This window comes from Geospiza fortis, unplaced genomic scaffold (assembly GCF_000277835.1).
Source record: "Geospiza fortis unplaced genomic scaffold, GeoFor_1.0 scaffold78, whole genome shotgun sequence".
NCBI classification, from domain to species: domain Eukaryota; kingdom Metazoa; phylum Chordata; class Aves; order Passeriformes; family Thraupidae; genus Geospiza; species Geospiza fortis.
Window position 1 is genome coordinate 3,200,473 of NW_005054339.1, and position 10,580 is coordinate 3,211,052.

At 54.0% G+C, this 10,580-nt stretch overlaps 1 protein-coding gene across 1 annotated transcript in view; it reads right to left on the reverse strand.

Annotated features, from left to right (window-relative positions):
* Positions 1 to 10,314, reverse strand: part of TEX264 (testis expressed 264, ER-phagy receptor) — a 38,100-nt gene extending 27,786 nt beyond the window's left edge. The window contains 3 exon segments of the mRNA XM_005422434.2: positions 3,170 to 3,391; positions 8,736 to 9,027; positions 10,166 to 10,314. Of these exon segments, the coding sequence (XP_005422491.2) occupies positions 3,170 to 3,391; positions 8,736 to 9,014 (501 nt within the window). The 5' untranslated portion in view covers positions 9,015 to 9,027; positions 10,166 to 10,314.
* Between the last annotated feature and the right edge of the window lie 266 nt (positions 10,315 to 10,580).

The window sequence follows — 10,580 nt, forward strand, 5'->3', positions numbered from 1 at the left end:
AGGCAGCTGTGCTGTGGGCCAGGAGTGCACATCCCAGGAAAGCAGGGCACACCTGCCTGGAGGCAGAGAGAAGCAACATCAGAGGTTATTAAGGAGGAAATGCTTTTAAGGGACAATAAATAACCCCAGCCTATGCCTTAAATAACCCATGTTCAGAGTAATGAGCCAGCAGCCCCTCCTGGGCTCCTCAGAAGGCAATTCTAGCCAGTAAGTCACTGCCATCCCAGGGGAAGGATGTCCTCTTACTGCCAAGGATGGCTGCAGCCATTTCCCCTCAGCTCCCAAAAGCCAGGCCTGCACCAAAAGCCTGACAGAAATGCCAGCTCTTGTGCTTACAAGAGCCAGGGGGGCACAGATGCAGGCTGCAAGGACAGCCTGGACATGAGACCTGCTCCATGCCAGCTCATCTCCCTTCCACGCTTAATGAAAGGAGACTGTCACCCTACTGCTCTTCTTTAATTCTTGTTATAAATTTGTTTTTAACATTTCCTGTCCCTCCAAAGCCATGGGAGACTGGGAAACACAAAGTTCAGACTGCCAAAAGCCAGCACCACTGCACCCCCTGCTTGGGAAACATGAGCCACAAACATTCCTGGTAACTTCTGCACAGCACCAGCAAGCCCAGAGGGAGCCACATGCCTCATCCACCAGCCTTTGGAACTAGATGTCCCCAAGTTAACACCAGGGGATGCCATGGGAAGGCTGCTGGAGTGCCATCTGTGGTAAAGCTTCTTTCAACTCTGGCCCAGAGCTCCCCCCAAGCTCTCGCTGCCCTGATCCCTGAGCTGGACTCCAAATCCTCAGCACCTTTGCCCTGCATGTCCCCCTCCAGTCCTCTTCTCCTCCCATTCCTCTCCTCTATTTTTCAGCATCTCCAAAGCTTTCTCCACTCTCCCTCCCCACCTTGCAACTTTCTGCCTCCTTGAGCTCCCTCTCCATCCCCAGCTCTCCCACACCTTCTTTCTAGGACTAGGCAGCCATGTCATCCTCCCTGCACTTCAGCTAATTCCCTCTCTCCATGGGAGCCAGCATTTCACCCCTACCCCTGAGTCCCCTTTCATGCCTCATGGCTTTTGCCTTCCGACCTCCTGAGATGGGAGAGCTGTGAGGGACCTGCTCTTGGCAGGCCTGACCCCCAGCTCTCATTAACAGCACCTTTCCCAAAGCAGGCACACAGGAAAGAAAAATAAATAAATAAAGCAAATCTGTCTCGCTGCTCTCTCGGGTTGCTTAAGGGAGTTGGGCTCTGGGGGTGGGATGAAGGATGCTATTTGGAGAAGCTGTCTCCATGGCAACCCCCATTCCCACCACTGAGCGGGCACAGGTCACCTGTTTCCATGAAAGTTTCCCCCTTCTCTCCCCATCCCTCTATCCCAGGAAGTGCCAGCACAGCCCCAGGGGTGCAGACAGTCCAGGCTGAGGGAGAAGCAGCAAAGACACAGAAGAGGCAGGGATGCTGCTGGCAGGGCTGCAAACAGCCTCCTGAGTGCCCTGTGCCACACTGGAGAAAGGCAGGGCATCCCCAGGGTGCAGGGAGCAGCAGCACCCACTGCCCTCTGCCCCTCCCAGCATGGCAAATCCACCCTCCTCCTGCCTGTGCCCCCACAGTCAGTGCCAGACGGGCAGGGGTCCCGTCGTGCTGCAGGACATTCAGACAGACACAGGCACCCTGACCCCCATGCTGCTGGGACTGGGGCAAGATCAGAATGTGTCCCCTCCCTCCGCAAGTGCCTGTGGGTGTCTGTTTCCCTATGATTTCAGTTATTGTTAATCCAAATGGACCGCTCCCATTACACACTACCAGGCGCTCCCAGAGCAGCCTGTGGTTCCCTTTTGAGCTCTAACAGCTCCATCTCCCCTGAGACAGATGTGCTGCTGGGCCCTTTCCCCAGCTCAGGCAGCCTCAGCCCGGTGTCTCCGAGCACTCCCGCGGCCAAGCTGACGCTCCCGCCCGCTCAGCCCCCGCCGTGCACGCCCGCCACAGGGCTGGCAGCACTGCCTGATGCCCCCACAGAGAAACGGGCACAGCTCCAGCAGGAGACACACGATGGAGCCAGAGGATGAGAACAGGGGACTGGTTCTGCTTTCCACAATGTGGGGAACAGCAGTGCTGGTGTCACCTACTGCCAGCACTAATGCATGTTGTGCCAGGAGCAGTGGGCAGCTCCCTGTGGCCGGGGTGGACAAGAGGGTCGGCAGAGAGCCCCCAGCTGAAGTTCCAGGATTGGCACCCAGGCAGCCATGCTGCAGCACAGCGCAGGCTGGAGGGATTCACACGGTTCCCCCACAAGGCTGGGAGTTTCGCCAGGAAAAGCAAGTTTATAAATAGTGTGTTTCAACACGAACAAACCAAAGCGTCAGAACTCGACAGTCAGATAAGCCAAGGGCTGAGCATGGCCCCTCCACAGCATCCTCCCCCACTGGGAAGGACAGTCCCTTCCCTCCATCATCCAGCTAGCCAGGATCTTCCTTGCTCTCTGGAAAACCTGCATCTGGAGGTGCCTGTGGCAGATGTGCTGCTTGGGAACACCCTTGCCACAGCTGCTCTGGTAGCCAGAGAGAGCAAGGCAGCAGAGCTGGCTTCAAAAGGACCACAAGCAGCAGGGATGGCCACTTGGGGCAAGGGCAAACACAGCCTACAGCAGCCAGCTGCCCAGCCAGAGCCAAGACCCACAAATTTCAATGTATTGCTTGAAAGAAAGTTTTCATAAGCCCGCAGGCCAGAAAGTCTCTAACTTCTCCTCCTGTTCCTGAAGAAGACAAGCTGCCCCACTGGTGAGGTTGGCACTCAAAACAGAAGTTCCATAGCACAAAACATTACACCGAAGGGCACATACCTGCCAGATCCTAACAACAAGAAAGAAACTCAAGGAGAAAATCAGCTTTTATCTCTGTGTTAAGGAGAAAAACAGCAAGTTATTAGACGAGAACTTGTTTCTCATAAACACAAAACAGCAGAAAAGACACCCCTGTGCCTACTGAGCGAATGGAAGGACATCCCTGCTGGGGAACTACCTGCCAGATCGCAAAAGGAGGAGATCTTGATGGTAGTGCCCAAGGGAAAATATCAAGACATGGCACGTCAGAGCAGCCCCATCAGCTGTCAGGAAGAGAAGCCTCTGACAGCCCACTGAACACAGGCAACGCTCCTCACGCCACACTCGCTTACCTTGATGTAAGTGTCAAGGGCTGGGTGGACACGGTTGACTGCCAGATGGATGGACAACGGTGTAGTGAAGGGGAAGGTGGCCATGACCACATGGCTGGGAGCAGGGAAGCTGAAGATCTTGAAGCCATACTTCTGGAACCGTTTGATCTGCTCTTCCGACGGCTTCGCGTCCCCCTCACTCAGGATGCGGCCTATGGCGAAGCGGCACTTCTCTGGAGACACCTGATGGAAGGGGACAGACAGACAGCATCAGAAGAAGACAGAGGCTTGGAACTGGCCAAAACCTCAACTTGCTGAGGTTGGAGGCAGGAGATGACCATAAACCAGTAAAAGCAATGGCCCAGCATGATCAGGCACACCAAAGCAGGCGCCCAGTCCTAACCCAGGTTGATCCAGGCCTAAATCATCTACACTCCTTCCTAGCCTGAATGCACAGCCCAGTGGGGAAGGTGCTGCTCCTCTCCTTGGAGGGCAGAGGGACTTCCAGCAGACAAGAGCTAAACCCCACCAAGCTGCTCACTCAAGCCTGTCCCAGGTGACAGTCACTGCAGGAAGTGTCTCTCTTGATCCCACATCAGACACCTTTCTGCCAACAACTGGTCACAGCCATCCCCTCCTGCAGGACACCCCTGCAGCTCAGGGAGGGGGATTAGAGATGTGGTCACAGCTTGCCAAGTTTGCCTCCACCCCACTCCTGAGGAAGTCCCCTGGCAGCCATGTGCACATGCCACCAACCACCATGGGCCACTGGCACTAAGCTGGAGACAAATACAGAGGCTCCCAGGTCCTTCCAAAGCAGGCACACCAAGTATGGTAGTTTTGGGGTGGGGAAACTGAGGCAGGTAAAACCTGCATGCAGTCACCCAGCTGTTCATAGTAACACAAAGAGAAATATATTCACTTCTATCCTGAACCCCAACAACACAGGAAACCTAGAGCATGCTCTCTTTACAGATTTGAGGATGCCTCCCATTAAGACAGGGGTGCGGGGCTCTCAGCCCAGCAATGGGGGTGCTCAAAGCCCTGCCAGCAGCACAGTGATGACCCACAGGACTCCAACCATCTCAACACCAAAGCTGACCCCATACACAACTTTCATTTCTAGTTTTGAACAGAATCCCACCACTTGAGCTCAAGCTTACCCACAGCCCTGGGCAGCAATGTGGGAGGGGGATGGACAACCTAGCCACTTTCCCTGATATAACCTAGGGACACAAAGGTGTCACAAAACTCTCACAGGGACGATGTGAAGCAGACAGAGGATGCACCAAGGCCAGCATTTTACAGGTTCCCATTCCCGTGCAGCACCACAAGGGGATCTGTGCTCCCTGATCTCTTCCCTAACTTTGCTGTACTAAAGTCCACCAAAGCTTCCTCCTGCAGTGTAATCACCCTCTCTGCACTCCTTGCCCTGCCTTTCTCTAAACACCTTCTGATGTGGCAGGGCAGGACCATTCCAGAGAGGGAACAGGAGCAGATGTAAGTGGAAGGAGGCCAGCAGCCTGTGGAGCAGCATCCACCAGGCTGGGGACAGTCTCACGGCTCGCTCTTGCCCTCCTGTGCTGCAAGAGGGAGCTGCAGACAGGGCTGTGCCCAGCATCCATCACTGCTCCGGGCAGGAAAGGAGAAGCAGATCCACCCCAAAGACAGCAAGACGCAGCCATAAATGGCATCCCTGGGAAAAGAGCCAGATGAAACAAGGAGATATGGAAATCTAGATTAAATTCCTTTAAACATTCAATCTCCATTTATGTCCTGAACAAAAACAGCTCAATCCCAGCCCTGGAGCAACTGTCGGAGGGACCAGAGCAGCAATGCTAGGCCAGGCATGTTTGCTTCCTCCCTCCTCCTTTTACCTTTCCTTTTCACAGCATGTACCTCCACAGACATCTTTCCAAGGGTAGCAACAAGGCAGATTTGCCTCCTTGGAATGGAATGGAAAGGAAAAAGGAAAAAGGAAAAAGGAAAAAGGAAAAAGGAAAAAAAAAGGAAAAAGGAAAAACTCCACTTAAAACCAGCCTTTCCCTAACACATTTATCTTTTCCAGTAGGCAAGTGCTGATCAAAGCCTCTGGTCCCCCAAGCATCCTGACTGAGGAGTTCTGGAAATTATTGCTTAACCTATCCATCAGCTTTGCCAGTTGGAACAAAACCTATTTCTGCATTCACAGAGCATTTTGGTCTTATCCATCCAACACTTGGGCACGGGCTTGTGGCTGAGCAAATGGACCGCAGGAAAAGTCCCTGGCATGTGCCCACAGCTATATGTGAGCAGGAGCTTGGCTGGAGCTGAGCACAAACCCACCCGCCACATCCAGTCCTTGCTGAGGAGTTATTTTTGTTCCTGACAGAGGTAGGAAAAGGAGGGAGAAGTCCTCTGGGCTGCTAAATATTAAATAAAAAGGAAAAAGGGAAAAAAAAGAAGATTAAATTAATATTAATCTCGTCCACTAAAACACATAAAACATGGCTGGCAGGGTTTTGGCAGCACTCTGGGAGCATCCTTGTGTGAATGTTGGGAGAGCCAGGAGTCAGCAGGGAGCCCCAGGGACGCTGGTGGCAGTGGCTGCCCTGAGGACTGGCATGACCCTGAGGCAGCCCACATGCTCCAGGCCATGGGGCTCCCCCCAGCCCCACTCCCAGCCAAGAGCAGCATACTGCTGCTGCTCTCCAGCTCAGCATTCCCACCCTTTCTCCTAGCCAGAGCTTCCTTTGACCATGAGCCCACCAGCACAGTAATTGCCACATGGCACTTGCTGGCCACCAGCCCCTTCCTTCCCAGTGTTGGGGGCACCAAAGCCCCCAGGAGCCATGGCTGGGCTGGCTGTCTGGCCAGAGCCCTCCAGTGCTCCACCGCCAACACCGCCGGACGCAGGATTTAGCCAGCACCTTCTGCTGCCTGATGACAAAGGTCTATTTTTAGAGACAAGTCAACATCCGTGGCAAGTGGCCAGCTCTGGGCGGGCCAGCTCTGCCAGAGGATGCTTCATCGAGGTCAGCAGAGCACTGAGAATGAGAAGGAAGAGGAGGAAATCATTTCTTCCTCCCAGGGGAAAGGCAGCCTGGGTGAGCAATCCCACCCTGTGGAACCTCCAGGAATGAGGAGCCAGCAGTGCCCAGCATCTCCCAAGCCATCATGGCTCAGTGGATAGGAGCACACAGAGAGGACACTGGGGTGTCTGCACCTGAGCCAGCACATCAAGTATGAGCACTGCAGTCTCCAGCCAAGAGACCAAGCCACAGCTGGCCCTTTCTTCACCTGCCCAGAGGCAAGAGAACCATCTGCTCAAACACATTCTCACTCCCAGCACCCTGCCTGGCCTGACCTGCCTGTGGGCGAGATGTGGATCTCTGTGGGGAGCCAAAGATCAGCATGTGGAAGGTCCCACCAGCACCCCAGCTGCTCCAGCAGACCAGGTCTGACACTGTGCTCATGGATGGCAGGCAAGGCTCCTGCCACTATGCAGAGCTGCAGGCACTGCAGCTACATCCTGCACAGCCCCCCTGTGCCCCAGCCACCGCCGTGGCTACAGGGACAGGAGGCTCAGGCCAGTGTCACCTGCTCAGTGCCATGAGCAAAGGCAGCTGGTACAGAGAAGGGCAAGGTCCATGGGGCTGCCTGCCAAACCTTGGAGGGCAGGTTAGACTCTTGCACAAGGAGGAACAGTTGGCTTCCAAAAGCCTGGATGGCCACCAGAGACAAGGCCCACAGCCCCACTGCCTTCTCCAGCCACAGGGTGAAGGCAGAGATGCAGCATGTATAGGAAGAGGAGAAAAAAAGACAAGACCTGGAAGGGGAGGCAGTTTGGCCATGCATTGACAGCCCAAATTTTCAGGGTCAGGTCAGAGTTAATCCTTCCTAGCCTCACCTGGTGCTACCAGGGAAAGAAAGCATTCCCTGTGCCAGCCAGGGCAGGAGTTAGCACAAACAGCCTTATCAGTATCCATGAGCCAGTACAGTACAGGCTTTTACTAGCCCAGGCTTTAGCAAACAAAGAGCCAAGGCCCTTGATACAATGTCAGCTGAAAGGCTGCAGGGCAACCACAGGCACGTGCACATCATATCCCTGGAGCAGGACAGCATTGGGAACAGACACTGAGCCCTTCCCACAGCACTGACTGCCTGCTCTGTGCCCAGAGACCAAGGCAGAACAAGCAGCACCATCAGGGTTCTCAGCTCCAGGTGAGACCCTCAGCACAAGGATACAAATTAGTGGCAATGAAATGGTCACTCTGACCACTTGGGCACCATGGCTCCAGCTCCAAACATGACACTTCCTCCAGACAAAAGTGTCCAAGCATGCCTAGTCAAACCCTGCCTCTGCCCTAAGCAGAGAAGTCATCCTTGCCATCAACTTTCCCAGGCCAGGAAGAGGCACCATGGTGTCTTCTCTGCCTCCCATGATCCAGGTAGGTAGAGACAAGTCAGGGCACCACAGGACACAAGGACACAAGGTGGCTGAACACAGCAGGCTCCTCTGTGCTCAGCCAAGCTCAGTTTTCTCACCTCCAGTATCTTCCTGTCACAGCTCACTCAGCACTATGTTTTCATGGACAAGTTCTTCCCTCAAAGCAGGTCCAATCCTTGGGAAAATCATCTTGCAACCATCAAAACAAGGTTTCTAAAACAGGACCACACACCCCCAGAGCAGAAGCACTGGGTGAGAGCTATCAGCCCAAGCCCTGTGCCCTGCACCAGCCCCCAGCACACGAGCCCAAGCACACATGCACAGCTGCTGGCCACTCTTTTGTCCCTCCTCCCCACGGATTCCTCCACGGTCACACGAGCTACTGCAGAATTACCAGGGAGCCAGGCTGTCTGCCCCAGACAAATGCCCACATGCCATTACTTGGAAACCCCAGAGTCATTCAGCATCAGCAGCCAGGTTCCACCCCCCCCCAGCAAGTTCTGATGCACTTTTGTTTGTTCCTTGTCTTTAACTGTTCCCATGGAGTACTGGGCTCTGGCTGGCAGCCACCAGGCAGCGTGCTTTCTGCTCACCTCTCAGCCCAGGAGCATCATGGAGCAACTGTTTCATCAGACAGGAGCCCTCAGCACGCAGCACCTGAGCTTTCAGTAAGAACTCTCAGGGGATGGAAGAACTACAGGGAAGCTCAGAAACACATGAGAACACTAGAAATGAGAGAAGGAGTATGGATGAGAACAGACCGAGCTTTTGAGAAGCGACCATCTGCTTTCAACCACAGAGCTGCAAGTCCAGAAGGAGCCTTGGCTGCACTTCCAAAGAACATGCCAAGGAATGCCTCACCTTGGGGTCGTGAACACTGGTTTCTGCTCCATAACCAGCTCTGTTATCCTGCTGATACCCTGTTCAGCAGAGGCTACCAGAAGATACCAAGCTTTGCTCACCCAATGCCTTTCAATCGGGATTATGCAAATCCTGATGCAAATTTCAGGTGCTTTTCCCCACACAGGGTGCTCTGTAGATCTGGGAGACCTTGTGAACCCCAGTGCTCACCTACAGAGGATGAGCTGCACGTGCTTGAAGCACATTTAGGGAGCATCCCGAGCTGGGAGCCACGGGAGCGTGCTGGGCACACCTTACCGTGTGAGGGTTGTCATAGTAGACACCGATGGAGCAGAGCTTCGAGGAGATGCTGCAGCCGTCCGTGAAGAGCTGCCCGGACTCTCCATACGGGCCCACCCTGAACTTGTAGGCCAGAGTCATGCTGCCCACAGGGGGGGAGCCAGCACTCACAACCACCTCGGTGAAGAGCCCCGAGTAGACGACGAAGCCGAAGACGGTGAGCAGCAGCAGCACGACCAGCGCCGCGATCAGCCCCAGCAGCACCCAGTCGGTCATGATGGACACCTGGTGCACCATAGCTCCTCTGGCACTGGAGCAAGAGCAGAGGAGAAAAAGAAGGGCAGTCAAGCTACCACTTGGGCAAAGAAAAGCTTTCTAAAATGATTTATTTGCAGCAAAATGCACTCTCTTGCCGTTCTTCTTATGTGTGAAGCTTAACAGAGTGGAACCCCTCCAGAAGCCTGCTGTATATTAGCGCTACGTTGCATCAGCCTGTCCCAATTGGTCACCAGGTACAAATTATATTGCTTCAGTGCCACTTGGGAATGAGGTGGTTTGGAAGGGAGGATAGAGAGGCATCATCTCCAGCTCCTCAAAACTGTTCAAATACAGTTTTGTATCCAGGAGAGACCTAAAAACCACCCTGGGAGCCTGCATCACGCAACACATAACACATACACAACACTGGGCTAAGGATCAGGGAACCATAATAAAATATTTTATCATTTATGGATATCAGGCCTACTCTAAGCAGGGCAGCCCCTTTGTCAATATATCCAGAAGCCTAAACCTTCCTGCCATGATCCAAATGAGGACCACACCAGTTCAGATCCAGATTCAAGCACCCAGAGAGGTTCAGAGGAACCTGAAAACCCAGCTAGAAAAAGCATTGGGTACAACGAATTACTGGTATTTCTTTTAGATAGCTTTTTGTAAACTAAAAGAGTTTTTATAACTTCAACAAAGGCTTCCTGTTTTGTTTGGCATCTTTTCTCTTGTGCTGACTGTGGGACACAGCAGCCTGGTGAATGCCTCCTGCTTGTTTTCACCCACCAAGTGCAACCACTCAGGGGAGTTGCAATCCAACCCATTCCAGAAGAGTTGTTTGTGTTTTACACTCCCTTGAGACACAGCTCTGCTCACACAGGGAACGGTTGCGATGCTCCCCTGGGACTTTCACAGAAGGCAGGTTTGGAAGTGAGCGCTGAAGCAAACAATCCACCTTTACCTCTGTGCGTTATAAACACACTTTGTCCACAAAGTGTCATTCACCAAGGCTGCTGCTTGTTCACTGAGCTTTACAAGAGAAAAGCCACATCCTGGTAGGAAGCGCAGGCGGCTCTGCATTGGCCCAGCAAGCAGATACACAGCAAAACCAAACCCTGCTGAGCCCAAAGTGGGGCCGCGCTCCTGGGCCAGGCACCATCTCACACCATGACCCCACTCACCTGAAAAACCAGCTCAGCCCAGAAATGCTTCAAGACATCTGATCCACTGGGGTGCAGGATCTGTGGCGCTGCAGCAGGAAAAAATAAGGATCATTGCTTCCTCTCAAACTCACGGGACCAAAGGCAACACAGCTGCAGCAGTGCAGCCGAAAGGCGCCCGGTCACCTCGGACCTGCTCCCCACAGGAGGAGGTGTCCTGAGGAGAGCCTGCTCCTGCAGGACCTCGCAGGCCAAGGTTTCTTCCCAAAACTCTGCGGCTGAATGCACGGGCACCAAGAAACATGGAAACGGGAAAGGAACGGTGAAAGAGGACGATGTCCTGCCTCGGTTGGGTGTCCCAGCCCGGCCGGCCCCAGGGACACCGGAGCCGCAGCCGGAGCCACTCCCGGGTGCCCTGGCAGCAGGGCGGTCCCGG